General features: G+C 39.6%; 1 protein-coding gene across 2 annotated transcripts in view; it reads right to left on the bottom strand.

Moving 5' to 3' along the window:
* The window catches only part of LOC136323206 (solute carrier family 5 member 4-like), a 31,887-nt gene continuing 11,113 nt past the window's right edge, over positions 1–20,774 (bottom strand). The window contains exons 7-15 of one of the 2 annotated variants that reach the window (XM_066255024.1): positions 18,960–19,040; positions 15,722–15,942; positions 14,002–14,137; positions 12,319–12,426; positions 10,349–10,499; positions 7,786–7,954; positions 5,322–5,537; positions 3,709–3,811; positions 1–3,326 (exon numbers count right to left, since the gene is read on the bottom strand). In XM_066255024.1, the coding sequence (XP_066111121.1) occupies positions 3,112–3,326; positions 3,709–3,811; positions 5,322–5,537; positions 7,786–7,954; positions 10,349–10,499; positions 12,319–12,426; positions 14,002–14,137; positions 15,722–15,942; positions 18,960–19,040 (1,400 nt within the window). In that variant the 3' untranslated portion in view covers positions 1–3,111. Of the gene's footprint in view, positions 3,327–3,708; positions 3,812–5,321; positions 5,538–7,785; positions 7,955–10,348; positions 10,500–12,318; positions 12,427–13,997; positions 14,138–15,721; positions 15,943–18,959; positions 19,041–20,774 lie in introns of both variants that reach the window. The other variant, XM_066255023.1, reaches the window with a different exon arrangement.

A 20,774-nucleotide genomic window follows, 5' to 3' on the forward strand; every position in this document is an offset into this window, starting at 1 on the left:
ATAGACTTTAAGTTAAAAACTGGAACAAGAAACAAAGAAGGTCATTATATAATAATAAAAGGGTCAATTCATTAAGAGGATATAACAATGGTAAGTATATATGCATTGGACATTGGAGGACCTAAATATATTAAACAAATACAAACAGATCTGAATGGGGTAATAGATAAAAATACAACAATAATAAAGAAGTACAATGATGAATTTTCAATAATAAATAGATCACCTAGGTCAGAAACCAATTAGGAAATATTGGACTTAAATAACACTTCAGACCAAATGGACTTGACAGAGATATACAGAACATTCCATCTAGCAACAGCAGGGTACACATTTTTTTCAAATGCATATGAAACATTCTCTAGGATACATCATGTTAAGTCCCAAACAAGTTTCAGCAAATTTAAAGGTTTACCAAGTATCTTTTCCAACCACAATGGCATGAAACTAAAAATTAGTGACAGGAATAAAATTAGAAAAGTCACAAATATGTGGAAATCAAACCATACACTTCTGAACAACCAATGGGTCAAAGATGAAATCAAAGGGAAGTATAAAAAGTATCTTGAAACAAAACTCAGGCTGGCAAATTTTCAATTTTATGATAGAATAGCAGTAAGAGAGGTATCTGTCACCTTCTGTGGATAATACATAAGAGGAAATATTCTCTGGGGAGGAATCAATTATTATGAAACAATCAAGGAGACTTAAAAAATATCTTGAAACAAAAATGGAAACATAACATACCAAAAATAAATTATAAAAATTATAAATAAATCTGCAAAAATAAAATTATTTTCTAGTCATCAAATTGACAAGTATTAAATTAGACTTATAATACACTCTGTAATTAAGGGTGTGAGTGTGTGAGTAATAGTGCCTTTCATACAGTAATGATGAGAGGATAAATTGGTGAATCCTTTTTGGAACACAAATTTTAAAATTTTATCAGAAAAGTAAATGTTTATACCGCTTGATCCAGTATTTTATTTGTAAGAATCAATCATTAAAGGAAAAACAACTTCTCCAATGTGCTAAAAGTGAATATACATTATGTTGGTCAAGTATTCTTGGTGAAAATAATTGAAAACAACTTGAAAGTTTCTCAGTGAAAAAATGGTCAAATTATGGTAAATGATTTTATGGGATAACGTGTGATTATTAAAAAGGAGGGATACCTATACCTACTAATACGCAAAGAATGCCAAGATAAATTATATATAAAAAAGTTAGTCATTCATCAACACACAAAGTCAGATTGCATTATGTAGAAATATGAGTATATTTAGACACACATACAAACGACTAGAAAAATTAATATTAGCTTTAAACTAACAACTATTTTGAAAGTAATGGGGCAGATGGGAGAGATGGGTTGTCAGTGGAAAGTATTATATTTAATTCTATAGACCAAAGCATTGTTTAAATTTTCATAACAATATCCTAGGTAGGTATTCTTTGTGTAATTTATCAAAACATTTATATTTGTTGATTTCCTTTTACAACAGTGTGTTTTAAATCTGTATATAGTCTTACATAGAGATAATTAACATCTACAATGTCAAAAAAAAACACAGAAATAGGCAGAGAAAGATATATATTTAAGTAACAATGCCAATAAATTAATTGTTAATATCTAAAATTAGATTGTGGTAATAGGCACAACTAAGACTATTTTAAAATACACTGAAATGTACCCTTAAAAAAGTGCATTTTATGATATGTAATTTATATTTTAATAAAGCAATTTAAAAAAAAAATCCATGGCTTAATATGCTAACTTTTAGTGGGGGATGACTTATTTAAGGCAGAAGCTAATAATTTCTAATAAGTTTATGAGAATATTTACAACAGGCATTTCTCACTCACTTCCCCTCAACTATTAGGAAATCTTTATTTTTTGTTTTTTTTTTTTTTAATTAAATTAGAGGTGGATGAGGGGAAGTCCAGACAGATAGGCTCCCACATGTGCCCTGACTGGATCCACCTGGCAAGTCCCCTACTTGGCAATGGTCTGCCGATCTAGGGCCGCTGCTCCATTGCTCAGTAACTGAGCTATTTCAGTGCCTGAGACGAGGCCATGGAGACATCCTCAGCGCCCAGAACCAACTTGCTCAAAACCATTTGAGCCACTACTGCAGGAGGAGAAGGGGGAGGAGAGAGAAGGGGGAGAAGTGGAGAAGCAGATGGTCGCTTCTCCTGTGTGCCCTGTGTGCCCTGACTGGGAATTGAACCTGGGACTTCCACATGCCGGTACGCTCTACCACTGAGCCAACTGTCCAGGGCCAGGAAATATTTCTATTTGTCAAATCATTGAGATCAGTGAGGTAAAGATGGGAGGAAAATGTCACTGTTTTTCAGATGAAGAGGTTACTAAGGGAGGCAGAGTTGGAAGAAGCATTCCTTTCTACGAGGAAACCTCTGGAAGTAACAGAAAACAAGTTTAACATAAGACAATCTTCTGGTGAACTATAAAAATCAAAGATTGAGATCCAAATTCTCCTAGTTTACACACACAGATGCAGTCATTTCACTGGCTTTCTGAATTACCAACTCTTTCTCTTTATTTATTAACACAAAGGAACAGCAAAAGCTAAAAAGTCAGGTTTATAGTTATAAAATTACAGACTGTTTATTTTCCTTTTTCTCTTTCTTTTCTTTCTTTCTTTTTTTTTTTTTTTGGTATTTTTCTGAAGTTGGAAACCCACATGTGCCCGACCGGGATCCACCCAGCACGCCCACCAGGGGGCGATGCTCTGCCCATCTGGGACTTCACTCTGTCACGACCAGAGCCACTCTAGCGCCTGGGGCAGAGGCCAAGGAGCCATCCCCAGCTCCCGGGCCATCTTTTGCTCCAATGTAGCCTTGGATGTGGGAGGGGAAGAGAGAGACAGAGAGGAAAGAGAGGGGGAGGGGTGGAGAAGCAGATGGGTACCTCTCCTGTGTGCCCTGGCCGGGAATCGAACCCGGGACTTTGGCACGCCAGGCTGACTCTCTACCACTGAGCCAACCGGCCAGGGCCTATTTTCTTTTTTCAATACAACGAAATCTAGAGACGAAAAAGCAAAAATATCCTTTGCTTAATAAGTATTCTAGTGGCTCAGATAGAGTTCAGGCAAAGTAGCCGTGGGCAAAGATGGCCACAGTCAGGAGGAGGATGGCATTGATGTTCACTACAGTCCTCCATAATGGCTTCTCGGACGTGTCCGTCAGCTTCTTCCTCAGGGCTTCTTCCTCCTCTTTGCTCAGCTTGGGGCCTTTCTTCTGAAAACCACAGAATATGTCATAAGCTTTCTTGAAACATCCGCGACTTTCTTCAGGATTGTCTGCAACAAAGAAAGATAAACAAATAATCACAAAACACAGGAAATAAAACTCTCGTCAAGGTGATACAGATGACTGTGAAGAATAATCACAGCTACCTCTATGTGTTAGAGAATGTCCCTGAGAAAATACAGATAACTCCGGTTATATAAAAATAGAACACTTTTGCATAACACAAAGTCCAAAAAACCAAGTTAAACCAGTGACAAACTGGAGGAAAACATTCGCATTTTATATAAAACAGGGCTTAATATCCTTAGTATGAATGAATTTCTTGAAATAGAAAAAATCCTACAAACAACTCCAGGTAAATGGACCAGAGAGATGAATAAACAGTTCAAAGAAGAATGGTAGTTCTGAAACCAAATGTGAACCAGATATTACCTTCATCAACGTCGTCATCAGCGTCTTCATGTCGTTTGTCTTCTGCATCTAAATCGATTCGTTCCTCTGTACTGTTCCGAAGAGCCCAGCATAGGCGATACAGCTGCTCAGGGGACACAGACAAGCACATTAGTGATGAGCAAATGTTTACATTAATACAATGGCACATTTATTGTTCAGTGCAAAATACCCAAAAACATCAAACAGCACAGGAAAATATAAATAACCAAGACAAGGTCTTATACCACACTCATTCACCAAAACACACTATTTTCAATATTTCTGTAATATGTTTAAAACTCCTACTGCTGGGTATAATTTCATAAAAGTCAAAGATTTATCTGACACATTATACCCTGGCTTTTTTACTCATTGTTCTGTTACTCAACTGCTCTTAGCTAAAGCATTATTACTTTGTCTGGTTAGACATTATTACTTTGATAACTTTTAAATTTATTCTTAAGTTTCATTTCTGGATCCATCACGTTTAGATAGTATCTAGGTACTCCTATTAAGTTCTGATAGAAATTTATACCCTTACACGCCTGTTTTCCTGACCACATCCAAGCTTTTGTCAACTTGACCATGATTTTAAAACTGTCAAACTTTTTAGAATTTTAATTGTTTTCTGTAAATATAATTAAGATTTACATGCTTAGTCTGTATGTTGAATAAAAAATTTGAAAATAAATAACATTTATGCTATGACACAACTTTTTTGGTCCCATAGATCTAAAATCTGTGATTGGATGCAATGAATTAATACCAACCAGCTCTAGGTCATTTTAAGAAAATTGTTTCTAGTGTCAAATAGGTTTTTAAAAATATAATCCACCTTTCTATGAAATTCTACTTACCCCCAAACAGGCCCAGCCCAGATGGCAGCCCTTTTACGAAGTAGTTTTCAGTCTCTTAGGCAACACTCATTGCTCAGTTTAGTGAATGTTCAGATTTACCTCCTGAATGCATTCTGGAGTTATTAGAGGATGAAGCCCATATCCTAATTCCACATTTCTTTCTTTTTTTTTTTTTTTTTTTTTTTTTTGTATTTTTCTGAAGTTGGAAATGGGGAGGCAGTCAGACAGACTCCCGCATGCGCCCGACCAGGATCCACCCGGCATGCCCACCAGAGGGCGATGCTCTGCCCATCTGGGGCATTGCTCTGTTGCAGCTAGTGCCATTCTAACGCCTGAGACAGAGGCCATGGAGCCAACCTCAGCACCCGGGCCAACTTTGCTTCAATGGAGCCTTGGCTGCAGGAGGGGAAGAGAGAGACAGAGAAGAAGGAGAGGGGGAGGGGTGGAGAAGCAGATGGGCGCTTCTCCTGTGTGCCCTGGCCGGGAATCAAACCCTGGACTCCTGCACGCCAGGCCGACGCTCTACCACTGAGCCAATCGACCAGGGCTAATTCCACATTTCTTAATTCACTATGCTTTTAACATATCAGGTGCAAATTATTGTTTAGTTGAATAATTGCATGATAATCTCTTAGGTTCCTTCTAGGTCTAATGGTATTATGATTCTGTTGCCTGGGACTTATACACCAGTTGAAACTTTAGAAGGCAAATAACTCTTATTTTAAAATGAGCATCTATCTATTAGTCATTACTCACATGTATCTCAGGAATGGGTTTTGTTAACAAGGAGACTCCCAGGATGACAAGTACGGAAATTACAAATAGAATCATGGCAAAGTACAGATAGTGCACTCCACAGATGATCTTGGGACAGTCACTGGCAGCCACGCAGCTCCCTGTTCCATAGGCAAATTCTGTAATCATACGTATAAGGCCGATCACAAGTCCAATGATTAGACCCCAGAAGGCTCCCTGCAAAAGAAGCAAGAACAAAATCAGGACATTTAGAAAAGATGAGAAGCTCGTTTTAGTAGGTCACAATTATCATCCTACTTGCTTTTTCCACCTAGAACCAACACATGGCTAACCCTGAACACAAGGTCACCAGAAAGTAGGGAAAAGGCACCAGTGCATGTGTTTACTAGTGGGCTGTTGCTCTCCGTGGTCTTGAACCATCCTTGCACTGTTAATTCTCCAACTTCCAGGACACTACAGGTATCCCCCACTTCTCAAGCTTGCACTATGTGTCACTTTGCATTTGTGAAAAATCTACATTATTAGGACTCGTTTCTGCTAACCGAAAAAAATTCAAAGAGGATTTTCACTTTTACAAAAAAAGGCAAAATGTGGAAATAGTTTTTTAGCATTTGTTTTTCAGTGCGCCCTTATAGAGGTGGCGTGCACTGACCGGAGCAATGAGAGTGGCCCCACCAAGCTTTTTCCCTGGAACCACACTCCATTTCTCAGCATCAGGATGCCCTGGATTTGAACTGTGTTTGTGAGTATTGTGCTTTATCTTGATTTGTCTCATGCGTCCATTAACAAGATAAGTCCCAATGTATCAGAAAAGCCTAAGAGAGGTTATTATTTGGGTTTGAAAATGCTCAAAAAATTTTCCGTATAAATTAGTGGTAAACTTCTTCACTTTATGCTTTTTAGGCTTAGGTAAGGTTTCATAGAAACATTATCCTTTTGGATAGCAGGGGAAACCTGTACTGTCTACTCTAACCCAAGTTTATGTTTACCTTGACTTTTATTTTATATATAGATTTAAAAACTGGCAACATTTTGTAGAATAAAAAGAACTATGCCTTATGTTACACAATTTACAGAGTTGACATTAGTTATGATACTTCTATTTTTTTAATTTTTTTTTTATTTATTCATTTTAGAGAGAAGACAGAGAGGGACAGAGAGAGACAGAGAGAGAGGAGCTGGAAGCATCAACTCCCATATGTGCCTTGACCAGGCAAGCCCAGGGTTTCAAACCAGCGACCTCAGCATTTCCAGGTCGATGCTTTATCCACTGTGCTACCACAGGTCAGGCGTGATACTTCTATTAAGCTTTGACAAATAAAAGCATTCACTTTCTCTGTGAAGTGGTGGGGGTGGAGAGATATGTCCCCTGTTCCCTTGATTAAGATGTTATGTTTAGTGGATACTGTCTTACATAGAGATTAAGAGTATACGCTTTGGATGGAGGAAGACGTGAGTCTGAATCCCAAGATCCCACTTACTAATACAAAGTAACATGTGGAGAATGCATAGATATTAATTTCCTGTATCTGATCCTCATCTGAAAATTATGACAATAAGGCTGACACCTGGGGACAATTAAGGTGTGAAATGTACATGGTCCATAATAATTGTTTCTTTATGCAATTATACATTAATGTATTTCAAACTCTTATAGTGAGGTAGCTTTTCTTCTAAGCATTTCACATTTAAAGAAATCTTTTTAAATCCTTACAGCAATCCTATAAGGCAGGCACTGTGATTATCTTCATTTTACATAGTCAAATGGTTTTTTTAATATCACAATGATAGGCCCTGGCTGGTTGGCTCAGTGGTAGAGCATCAGACTGGCGTATGGGTGTCCCAGGTTCGATTCACAGTCAGGGCACATAGGAGATGTGCCCATCTGCTTCTCCACCCTTCCTGCTCTTGCTTCTCTCTCTCTTCACCTCCTACAGTCATGGCTCGATTGGAGAGAGTTGGCCCAGGGTGCTGAGGATGGCTCCATGGCCTCCTCCTCAGGCACTAAGAAGAGTTCAGTTGCTGAGCAACGGAGCAATGTCCCAGATGGGTAGAGCTTTGCCCCCTAGTGGATTTGCTGGGTGGATCCTGGTTGGGGCACATGCGTTAGTCAGTCTCTGCCTTCCCTTCTCTCACTAAATAATAATAATAATAATAATAATAAGATCACAATGATATTAAGTGGTAGAGGCAGGATTAGATCCTGGCAGTCTTACTCCAACTCTTGTATTCTTTGGCACTGTGCCATGTATGTATATATTTTGTAAGAAATACAAAAACCACTATGAGTGTGCAGTACCTATTTTCACACTTGGATGAGAGTCAGGAATTGTGGCTGACCACAGTTAAAATGGAGATGTGCCTTGAGTTGTATAAATTCGGTGGAAAGAAGGCATTTTTCTACTAGTGAAAGACATTTTTTCTCCCTCCAGCAGGAAGGAAATGCTCCTTCATTTTCACTTACCTGTTCATTGACTCTTTTACAGAAGATGGCAAGCAGGAAGACAGCACTGACTGGAGGTGCAAGGTAGCTAGAAATTGATTTCACGTAATGAAACAGTTGTCCATTTTGAGATACTTGTATTAAAGGGACCCACAAAATGCTGATGACAATTAAAAGAATGATAAACAACCTGGGAAGAAAACAGAATAATTTCAGTGTTAATCAAAAGCATTGCTGGTTTTGTTTATACTGCTCACAAAAATTGAGGGATATTTCAAAATGAATATGAAGTGATAAAATATCCTCTAATTTTTGTGAGCAGTATAGTTCTTGAATTCATTCTTGTGGCCATTCATTGATTTTCCATAGAAAGTCAAGCTCCTTGACATCAGGCCATGTCATACTTAATGACTGTTCATTAGTAAAATGTTAATAAAGCAATAGCTTACCTATATATGTATATAATAGCTTCAACTGTGAGATTAAAAATCCATTTATAAAAACAGTTTAAATATCAGCATGTGGTTAATAATTCTCTAATGTAGTTTATACATTTTATCAATCAGGAAAAACACAACACCATTTCTAAATAATTATTTGAATGATAAAGAAATTAGACTCCAGCCTGGCCTGTAGTGGCGCAGTGGCTAAAGCGTCAACCTGGAATGCTGAGGTTGCTGGTTTGAAACCCCAGGCTGATTGTACATACAGCAAGCAATCAATGAACAATTAAAGTGAAACAATTATGAGTTGATACTTCTTGCTCCATCCTGCCCTCTATAAAATCAATAAATAAAATCTTAAAAAATTAAACTCCTATTTTGCTCTTTTTTTCTAGCTTGAGAGAAACTGAGTCAGTTTGCACACTTTAGAATAAAAATATCTTCTCTCCTAGAATGCTGAGTGAATTGGCCAGAAATGCTAATTTGTGCATTTTACTACTTGAGTACTTTGGCAGGTAGAAAGGATGGCTTAAAATATTGATATGCAGTACAAATCTATTAGAGGCTCCCGGGGTCCAGGGACCATGACTGAGTCACTTTTAAAGCTTTGCAATATTCTTTTGTACTTGTCATGTGAATAAACCAATAATAACAGTTTACTGGACTCTCTGTGAAAGGTCATTGCTTGTCTGTGCCCACCTGAAACAGAGAGGTGGGAGTAGGGAGAACCGGGAACAAGCGTTTGGGCAGAAGACTGAGGCCCATTCTCATTTAAGCTTTACAAAACCTCTGTAACCCTTTTGGTAACTATGTGATAAACCACGCAAAGTCCAAGCACACTAGAGCTCAGTAAAGAGTCAATAAATAACACCTACTTTCGTTATTGTCATCATCATTGGAAAGCAAATTAGATGCCTCTTTTGCTCTTTTACATTCAGTTGTTTTCACTCATGTGTACAATAAAATCCAAAGTCCTGTTATAGCTGAAATGGCCCTGCATCACTTCCCCTCTCACTATGTTTCTGACCTTGTTTCTTATCACTCTCATCATGGGCCAAGTTCATCTCCTGTTGTTCTCACACGCACCCCACATGACTGTGGAGGAATGTAGCACTTACTGTTCCTCCCTACTGAGCCTTGGGGTTCCCAGCACACTTTCCTCAGGGTTCTGCTCAAATATCATTTCTTCAGGGAGGCCTCTCTGAGCATCTGTCCTAAGGAGGCTCATCCTTTAATCCTGCTTTAATTTTCTTCCTAGAATTTTTTACCACTGGATATAGAATATATTTATTGTCTATCTTCTCCACAAAGGCATAAGTCCTATGCAGCATAAAATTATTTTCCATATATATGTCATTTTTTTTATATTTGGACGTTGGGAAATAGTAGGCATTTAATATGAAAGAGAAAAAAAGAAAAACTCATTAATTGATCATTGAGAATTAAAAGGGGTTTATACACAAGATCATATACCTATTAGTGGGCATCTTTGGCCTACTGACCTCTAGTCCAACACTTTCTCTATCACAGAAACACAGATGCCTTACTGGTCTTCCTCTCCTGGAGCATTTATCCCAAGTCAAGATTTGGATCAACTGAACCTTTGGAATTTCTCCAAGTGTTTAATTTACCAAAACAATTGTTGCTGTATTCAACAAAGCACAATCTTTTAAATAGGTGGTTAGTTTCTCTCAACATTTCATTTTAAAATAAAAACAGTTGGTAAACTCCTCTGCAGTACAGTGTGGATGCCCTTTAATCTGTTATTTCCTTCACGTAATATGCATGGAAACTTCTAGAAATGATGCATTAACCTATGAGAATAGGTAGAAACTTTATACCCCAGGAAAAACATTGATGGAATTTCATGAAGATGTGGTTGGGAGAGAGTGTGAAGGGAAGAATAAGAGACAATCAGAGCTATTTGGAAGTCTGCAAAATAACTATTTCATTTAAAAGTATGATCCTAAATTTTGTATCTAGAAGGAGATAAAGTTGGATCAAATGACCTCTAATGTTCCTTTACCCACTCTAGAACTCTACGGTTAGTTTCTGGAAACCCAAAGATGAGGAAGCTCTGTTTCACTTCCATATTTCTACTTTTTCAGAAAAATTTTAGATGGAAGCCAGGATTCTCTCACCGTCCAGCTATAAGGAGCTCCTTCTCTGATGCCCGCTTCCGGATCTTGGTGTAGAGGTCCATGGTGAAGAGAGTGCTGGCGCTGTTGAAGAGGGAGGTCAGGGAGCTTATGAGAGAGGCCAACATGACTGACAGCATCAGGCCTCGCAGTCCTGGGGCCAGAAGAGGATGCAATCACTGGTTAGGATGCAATCACATGCAAACTGGCTGCCATGATCTATGGTTACCTTGCCAAACCAGAGTCATTCAAAGATGACAGTGTCACGTGGAACATTTATTAACTGATGTGCTTATCAACACATGCCATCATGTAGCATTTTCTGCATATTTCTTGGGTGATTTGATAATAATCCAGTATAGAATTTTAATTCTAAATATAAATTTAGAGATCATTGGCTGGGACCTTTGTTTGGAAGAAAGGAAACAGTGTTTGTTATACTGTCTTTTTTTCCTTTTATGTGGAAGAACTGCTGGCTTCTTGGAGACTTAGGGAACTGAAGAAGGAAAAGCATAGAAGGTGGTTCTGTTGAAGATATCTTTAGTAGGACAAGCAAAAAGTTTTGAGATATTACGGCAACTTCATCCTCCAGGTTCCTCTGCCTAGAATAATGCCACTGAACATCCGAGGATGAAGCGTTGAATAGGTGGATGGGTGATGTACCTTGTGGGTTATGCTCCCTTCTTTCTGACAATGTGCATGTGTGTCAGGGAGAAGAAATGTCATATAAAAGCTATCTTTTGATGGGCCTAAGGTACAACATCACTTGGTCATTTCTGAACCACATGACCTGCTGTTTCTAATCACAGCAGATCACCTTCTGCATCCTAGTAATTCACTTGTTTCATGTGTGTGTTTGATCTCCTATTTCATGAAACTAGAATGTGAGTTCCAAGGGGTAGGTGACCTTGTGCCTACTTCACTAATGTTTTCTAAGCACCAGGGAAGTTTCTGGCACATAGTAGGCACAATTATACTGAGGTATAATTGATCATAACAACTGTATGTATTTAAGGTGTATGACATGATGCTTTGATGTATATATGCACTGTGAAATGATTATCACAGTCAAGCTAAATAAAATATTCATCATCTCATATAGTCATTACTATCTTGTTTTGTTGTGAGAATGCTTGGGATCTATTATTATTTTAGCAAATTTCAAGTATACAACACATCAACTATAGTCTCCATGCTGTACTGTAGATTTCCAGATTTATCCATATTATAACTGAAAGGTTGTACCCTTTGACCAACATCTCCCTATTTCCCCTATTCCAAAGCCCCTGGCAACCACCATTCAACTTCTCTGTTTCTTTAGATTCTGTATATATGAGACATCATGCAATATTTGCCTTTCTGTGTCTGGCTTATTTCACATACTGTAATGTCCTCCAGGTTCATTTATGTTGTCATAAATGGCAGGATTTTCTTCCTTTTTTTTTTTTTCCTGAAGCTGGAAACGGGGAGAGACAGCCAGACAGACTCCCGCACGCGCCCGACCAGGATCTACCCTGCACGCCCACCAGGGGCTACGCTCTGCCCACCAGGGGGCGACGCCCTGCCCCTCCGGGGCGTTGCTCTGCCACGACCAGAGCCACTCCAGCGCCTGGGGCAGAGGCCAAGGAGCCAACCCCAGCACTTGGGCCATCCCTGCTCCAATGGAGCCTCGGCTGCGGGAGGGGAAGAGAGACAGAGAGGAAGGAGGGGGGGGGTGGAGAAGCAAATGGGCGCTTCTCCTATATGCCCTGGCCGGGAATCGAACCCGGGTCCCCCGCACGCCAGGCCGACGCCCCACCGCTGAGCCAACCGGCCAGGGCCAGATTTTCTTCCTTTTTAAAGATAAAAAATGTTTATCTATCTATCTATCTATATCTATCTATCTATCTATCTATCTATCACATACCTACCTACCTATTTATTTATCATCACACTTCCCTTATCCATTTATCTGAGCATGAACATTTTCTTACCATCAGGCATTAGTTCCATCACCAGTATTGGGTAGGCATAGTTACTGCAGCCAACTTCAGTGCCACAGTGTTTCACACATTCAGAAGGTACAACACAGGCCACCCTGTCTGAAGAGAAATTCAGATAAGTGGGTTCAATGAGTGGGGCCCAAACACATAAGATCTACCAACACAGAGGCAAGTTGTAAGATCATGGGTTAGAGGAAAGACATTTGTCTGGAAATTGAAGGTTTGGCATTAAACTTTATACAACCAATCTGGTTCCCCTTTGCCAGGAACACAACTTCCTAAGTGTCTCACAGCTGTAGCTCTCCTTGCACTGACCTATGGGGCAGAGCTCTGTCTTGGGATGTGGCCCAGATAGAGCATTAGGAGCAAACAGAAGGAGCTGATTCCATACTTCGGATGAAGTACAAGAGCATAAATCCTCCCAGAAGCACAGAACTCCAGTGATAAAGCAACAATACCACTACTCAGGAAGTTAATCCTTCGTCAGATCATTTAGCCCAGTGTCTTTCTCCCATATCTAAGAAGATGTGTCACTTGTGATGTTGTTGGGGTGACTGTCCATGTGGGATGATGTCTCATTCATTGTGGTAGTTGCACAGTACCTTGGTGATATTTTCGCTTAAAGGACATTATGAAAACAGATAGCAAAAGTTGATATAAAAATATCACCCATAATACTAATACCTTAGCACATTAGCTTCTTTTAGATTTTTTTTATTCCTTTCTAATCTTCTGGAGAGAAATGTCTTTTTTTGCATAACTATGGTAATTGTTGAGATAATAGTTTACAGTCTGCTTTTTACATCTAACATAATAACTTCAGCATTCCACCAAGTTTTTTTTTGTTTTGTTCTTGTTTTTGTTTTTGTTTTTTAACAAGTTTTGAGATAGTATACAATAATATCTTTGGCTACTCCCTATTTGTTGGATATCCACTCAGTCTTTACTACAATGTTGCAGTAGGAAGGAATATTGGTCACTTGATGTTCATCTTAACAAGTTTTCAGCTAAACAAACTGATGCCCAGTTGAGAAAACATGAAGTGAATTCATTGTTATCTGATAGATTGCCTCAAGAGAAACCAGAAATCTTGATTAGCTAAGAAATATTCTGCCATATTTCCTTAACTCTTCATAATAAAAATTTTTAAGGAAAAATTTCAACATTAGTAGTTACTCTCAGCTGACTCAGAAATTAAAACATTCCCAATAACCCAATTCCAAAATAGTGAGGGTGGGTACAGTTCTCCAATCAGCTTAGAGGGACCAAGAAGTGACAGTGCATCTCCAAGACCCTCTCAGTCAGTGACGTCCTGGACTGAACCACCTCAGCTCACCTATAACTCCCATTTCCCCAGTTCTACCTCATGCTCCTGCATTATCCTCTAGACTTGCTTAAATCCTAGCTACTCATGGAAGCAAGACAAAACAGACGCAAATGTCTACAAAGAGACAGGCATGCAGTATAAAATAGATAAGAGAATAGAATGTCTGATACAGAAAACTTTTTTTCTCTGACCTTCTGCACAATGTGTTAATATCCTCTTGGAATTTTGTGTTTACTTCCAAACATAATGTGTTTTCTAGTTACTAAGGTTTTTCATACATTAAAACCACTATCTGTAACTCAAGCATAAAAAACGAGCAAACGAGCATTTGTGGATTCAGGACTTGCCTGTAAACAGGATGCGGCTGATCATCCCTGGCATCACCATGATGAACATGGGCAGCAACTTCAAGTACCCACACATGACACAGGCTGCCTTCACGTGAGACATGTCCTTGCCTGACAGGCAACGCTGTACAATGACCTGCCAGGAAAATACGATCTTGTCATGAAACAACCAGAGGATGACTTTAAAGAAGGAACGTGCCTCTTTCCAGGGATTAATGTTACAATAAGAAATATTCCTGTTTAAAGGAATATTCCATTTCAGCAGATGTCCTGATGCTCAGTGTATGTGATGTGTACAAATAAATGTGTTCTGAAGCTTTTAATCTTATTGATACATTTTTATAAATGTGTTCCCAAGGAATAAAGATTATTCTTGCTTGAAAAAAAAATGGGATGATGACTAGTGAATAACGAGCTTTGGAGTAAAAGCTGGACTTGAATCCCTACTCATTTTTTTTTCTATATATTTTTTTTGTATTTTTCTGAAGTAAGAAGCAGGGAGGCAGAGAGACAGACTCCTGCATGAGCTCGACCTGGATCCACCCAGCATGCCCACGAGAGGGCGATGCTCTGCCCATCTGGACATTGCTCCATTTTGCAACTAGAGCCATTCTAGTGCCTGAGGCAGAGACCATGGAGCCATCCTCAGCGCCTGGACCAACTTTGCTCCAATGGAGCCTGGGCTGTGGGAAGGGAAGAGAGAGAGATAGAGAGAAAGGAGAGGGGGAAAGGTGGAGAAGCAGATGGGTACTTCTCCTGTGTGCCTGGCTGGGAATCAAACCCGGGGCTTCCACACGCCAGGCCGATGCTCTATTGCTGAGCCAACTGGCCAGGGCCTGTACTCCTCTTAAATGAGTACCTGACTTCTGTGAATTTCAGGTTTCTCGCCTCTAAATAAGGGTATCTTTTGTAGGGCATCCTGAATATTTGGGAAAATGCTCCAATTTCCCTAAACACATATATAAGTTGGAAATAATTTCCCCAAAGTTGTTGATTTATTGTCTTCTGACTTCAACTAGTACTGTTGAGAAGCTGGAAGTTATTCTTGAACCTTTGGATGTGACCTGTTTTTCTGTTGTCCTCAGCATTCACTACAAAGTACTATTGTGTGTGGAGCTATTTTTGTCCATTGTGATGAGTCACTGCATACCTGATTAACCTGGTAACTGATCTCACCAAAATTGCAAATTAGATTTATTGGGAAGATGGAAGGATAAGAGGTCTGCTTGTGTGAGGTTGAGGATGGAATGTTAAAAAAGCTAAATCTTCAGCTCTCATTATCGGAAACCAATAGAAAAATCTTAAAACTGGAAAACTAAGATGTAGCAATAAAAATATTTATTTGAACAACCTGGGGTCAAGTTTATGATCAAATTCTGATCTAATGGGTCTGGGTAGCATCTGAGAGTATCTATTTCTAATGAGCTCCAAGGTGTGTCATTCATGCCAATGGTTCACAGATCATACATAGAGTACCAGGATTTAGGGAAGAGAAATAGACCCCAAAACAAGTGACTGAAGGAGCCAAAAGTGTTTACCTTTGAAGGGCAAGAAATATGGTAGAAAGAGGGACATCAGAAAATTATTTTGCACAAGGTTTGTAGAAGTGTTTGACTTTTTAAATGGTGTGTGTGTGTGTGTATACAAAATAGAAACTATATGATTTTCTAGGAGAAGAAAAAGAACAACATAACATATCCACACCACACACACATTTTACCTGATCTGCACACCAGTACCACACAGCTGAGAGGGTCATTCCAAATATCATTCCTGGCCATGGAATATCCCCAGTGACAGCATCTCGGTAAATGTGGAAGGAGTCTGCCTGAGGAGTGTAGCACCTGGGGCTGATGGTCAGGTTGTCCCCTTCGACGATGGATGGAATGGCATTCATATACTTCTCGGTAAAACTCTCATAACCTCCAACTTTTTCAAATGCTGAAAGAGCATTAGATGAAATAAAATGTTTTACAAAAATATGCAATACCCAGTTTTCGTAATTATTCTTTTGTGGTAAAGATACTCAGCACCTCTGATCAGCCTGGTCATAGTCTCATTATCCTTCTCTCAGGATCTATGTCTTTCCAGTACCTCCATTGGTACCAACTATGCTATCAGATTTCCTTTCACAAAGTTCAGAAAGCAAACCACCTTTTAACTTTTTTTGTTATGGTGCTTTTGAAAAATTTGGTTTAGTACCTCACCTTATAACAAAAACAAAACTGCAAGCCACCAGCCAGATGTTGATGTTTCATAACCATCAGAGCAGAAATAAACCTGAAGGTGAACTAACAGAGTGAGCCTACCAAAATCAGTCACCAGAAAGTCCCAATGCTTCTGAAAGGGCTCTGACACAGAGCCTGGCTAGTATGACTTTACGCCTAGTCAGATTTTCTGGAGTAATACTGTATTCTACCTATGTTACAATAAAAAATTGAAAAGAGAAGGAGCAGAAATTGGAGGAAGCAGATTATGTGTGGTGAGGGGAAATGGTGAGACTCAGCCATTGAGGGTCTAGAAAAGCTAGAGAGGTATAGAAAAGAACCGAAATGGATGGAAATCCTAGAAAGATGAGCCCAGGCATCTAGTGCCACTTAGTATAAGTCAAATTGTGCAAAATTCATTGGAGTATCATAGCTTTAGAGTTAAGGCTGACATTAATTTTTATTTTATTTATTTTTATTTTTTTTTATTTTTTGTATTTTTCTGAAGCTGGAAACGGAGAGAGACAGTCAGACAGACTACCGCATGCGCCCGACCGGTATCCACCCGGCACGTCCCCCAGGGGCGATGCTCTGCCCACCAGGGGGTGATGCTCTGCCCCTCTGGGGCGTCGCTCTGCCGCGACCAGAGCCACTCTAGCGCCTGGGGCAGAGGCCAAGGAGCCATCTCCAGCGCCCGGGCCATCTTTGCTCCAATGGAGCCTCTGCTGCGGGAGGGGAAGAGAGAGACAGAGAGGAAGGAGGGGTGGGGGTGGAGGAGCAAATGGGCACTTCTCCTATGTGCCCTGGCCGGGAATCGAACCCAGGTCCCTCGCACTCCAGGCCAACGCTCTACCGCTGAGCCAACCCGCCAGGGCTAAGGCTGACATTAATTTATTTCATGTATTTGAGCACAGTATGTTTGTATGTACCAAACATGGTGCTGGGATTCTGTGCAAAATGAATGTGTAAAGCAGGAAATCAACATAGTGGAGGATACAGACAATGCAAAGAAATTGTTCTGATGAGGGGAATATCGTTTGTAACAAAAACACATGAGGGACCTTAGGATGTGAGAGACTCTTCCCTGCTCATCTTAAGGATGAAAGACATGAGACTTCAAGAGGTTGGTGCTAAGTATTGCATCACTGAGGCCAGAAACCAAAGAACTATGAGCAAGCCTAGCATAGAAGTTCTGGCTGACTACATAGAAACAAGGAATTGGTATTAACAGTTGCCTCTGGAACAGAACTGGGTCACAGAACTTTCTGCAATGATCTACTCTGTATCTGTGCTGTCTAATATGGAAACCACCAGCCATATGTTGGGCAGTTAAAATATGGCTATGCAGATGAAAAACTAAAATTTATTTAGTTAATTTAAATATAAGTAGCCATATGTGACTAATGGTACCCATGTTATGTCAAAACCACCTATCATTATGAATTTGTCTTTGCAGTCCTCTCAGCTTTTTAAAATTAAATTTCATGGGGTGACATTGGTTAATAAGATCATATAGATTTCAAGTGTACATATCTATGATATATGATCGGTATATTGCATCATGTGCCCACCACCTAATCTATCAGCTTTTGCATCATGTGTTTTCTTTTTTTTTTTCAGTAAGAGGAGGGAAGGAAAAGACAGACTCCCACATGCACCCTGACCAGGATCCACTTGGCAAGCCCACTAGTGAGCAATGCTCTGCCCATCTGGGGCATAGCTCTGTTGCTCAGCAACTGAGTTCTTCTTAGCACCTGAGGCGGAGGCCATGGAGCCACTCTCAGTACCCAAGGCCAACTCACTCTAATTGAGCCATGACTGCAGGAGGGTAAGAAAGAGAGAGAGAGGAAAAAGAAAGCAAGAGGAGAAGGGTGGAGAAGCAGATGGGCACTTCTCCTGTGTGCTCTGACTGGGAATTGAACCTGGGACATTCACACGCCAGGCCGACTCTCTACCACTGAGCCAACCAGCCAGGGCTGCCTCATATGTTTTCAAGCTTTGTGATTAGGTGCATGCATATGCAGAATTGTATACAGAGGAGCTTGAGTGTGTGGAATATGATTGCTGCACAGGGGAGGGATGAAAAGACATTTTTTATCCCATAACCTTTTTACTTCATACATGTATTTGCTTTGCAAAGATAAACAAATACCATAATAAAAGAAAATAAAAACTAGCAAGCTGTATATTAGATTCACTAATGATACTTGCTGGTATGACTTACTCATGAGAATAAACTTATGACACTAAATACGTGAAAGTCATAGAGAAAAATCCAAGCTGTGTTTACAGACTCTAGCAATATCTTTTAAAATTTTCCAATTAAAACAAAACAGTCTTAATGAAGTTCATAGTTATCTAATTTTTCTAATATTTAATTAAGCCTTTATTTTATGAAAATTTTATGTAAATGAAAGGTTTCTGTTCATGAGTTCAATACACCAATATTGTGTAAAATTATCAACTCAGTCATACTAATTTTGTTCATTCTGAACACAAAGGAAGTAAGATTAAACAAGATCATTAACCTGAGCAATTTTTTTAAAGGAAACTCAGTTCTTTTCCCTCATTTCTTCATGTTGCCATAGAACAGCAAGAAAGAAATTAATAGACATTTCAATCATGTGAATTATATAAATGAAGGGAAAATGTGACCAGATAGAACCAGAAGGCAGCAATAATGAACAGACAGACTGAACAGATACAAGTCCCATGATTTCTGGCTGCCGAGGCACACTGTCAATCACTTACCAAACGTCATGAGAGTAAATGAACCAATCAGCATGATGAAGGTCTGGAGGGTGTCTGTGTAAATAACTGAGGCCAAGCCCCCTGTGGAGAGCACAAAAGAACCAGAATGTTTTATTCATGTGCCCTCACCTACTTGCCTTCACCCCTAGGTCCTCTGTTTCCCAAACCCTAGAAATGATTCAGCAGAGAACAAACCAAAAGCTCCTGGCTGGGCTACCAAGTTCCTCTTGGCATCACTATTTCCTTAGAAGTGTTTTCTCTTGTTGATTCTTCTGTCTTCCCAGCCTAACTCTGGCTCAAAGTTTCTATGAATGATAGAGGAGTTCTACCTTTGTGTGAGTTTTGGATATTAAGTAGGAGAAAAGGCAATGTTTTAATATCATGAAAGTTTCCCATAAAAATCCCTCAGTTTGCTCTACTTCACGTAGTATACCTGCTCTCTAAATATTGGGCGAAGCCATTTTTGCTCTAGCGTTGTGACATATCATTGTTTCATTAGTTGAATATCAGATACTATTGTTGACTTGTGTTTTGCTGCAATGCACCGACCACAACTTCTTTTTCAACTGTAGACTCGCTAAACCAGGCATGGCCAACAGTTTTTGTCCCCGGGCCAGATTAGAAAGAAAACTTTTTTCATGGGCCAGACAAAATATTAAAATTTTAAAATGTTAAATATAAAAATGATTCATTTAAGTAAACAAAATTTTATTATGTAATTTGTTTATGAATAAATGTGAGTGAAAAAAATTTTAATATATAATATTATTTTAATAAAAATATAATTACATACTGTATAAATATCCAAACTGTATTGCAATTAATCAAAACAATATTTAATTAATAGAATGAGCTTGAAGGGGTTATATCGCAAATAAAACAATTATTTCGTTTTATAAACAGCCTGGACATGTTTTCAGTTATCAACTGCAGCTATTGTCTATGCTACAGTGCCACTTGATTCAGCACACTTTACCACAAAAATAACGAATTGTTTCACCTTGGGTGCGCACTGGCAAACTCTGCCTAAAAGAATGTGGGTTTGGCCCTGGCCGGTTGGCTCAGTGGTAGAGCATGGGCCTGGCGTGTGGAAGTCCCAGGTTCGATTCCCGGCCAGGGCACACAGGAGAAGTGCCCATCTGCTTCTCTACCCCTCCCCCTCTCCTTTTTCTCTGTCTCTCTCTTCCCCTCCCGCAGCCGAGGCTCCATTGGAGCAAAGATGGCCCGGGCGCTGGGGATGGCTCCTTGGCCTCTGCCCCAGGTGCTAGAGTGGCTCTGGTCACGACAGAGCGACACCCCAGAGGGGCAGAGCATTGCCCCCTGGTGGGCAGAGCTTTGCCCCTGGTGGGTGTGCCGGGTGGATCCCGGTCGGGTGCATGCGGGAGTCGGTCTGTCTCTCCCCATTTCCAGCTTCAGAAAAATACACACACAAAAAAAGAATGTGGGTTTCACATCACCGCTAAACGTCAAACAGTTCATATCGAGTACAGATGAGTGCAAAAGTTGTAAATCTTTATAGTGGAATTTTTTAAAAAAATAAAGAAGTATCGCGAATCCATTCGACCAATTATTGGAAGTTAACCCTAGATTAGGCACATGCGGAATTCTTTTCTGCATATCACTATCTTCTCAAATATCTCGATTTCCAATAATCAAAGACGCTTTCGCTTCTGAGTAGCTGAGATTTTAAGTAGCGAAGAATATTAAAAATTTAATCGTGGGCCGCATAAACTCATTTATGTGGACCAGATGCGGCCCGCGGGCCGTATGTTGGCCATGCCTGTGCTAGACTCTTAGTCAACCAGACATTTCCTT

The sequence above is a fragment of the Saccopteryx bilineata genome, chromosome 2 (genome assembly GCF_036850765.1).
Source record: "Saccopteryx bilineata isolate mSacBil1 chromosome 2, mSacBil1_pri_phased_curated, whole genome shotgun sequence".
Taxonomy (NCBI): domain Eukaryota; kingdom Metazoa; phylum Chordata; class Mammalia; order Chiroptera; family Emballonuridae; genus Saccopteryx; species Saccopteryx bilineata.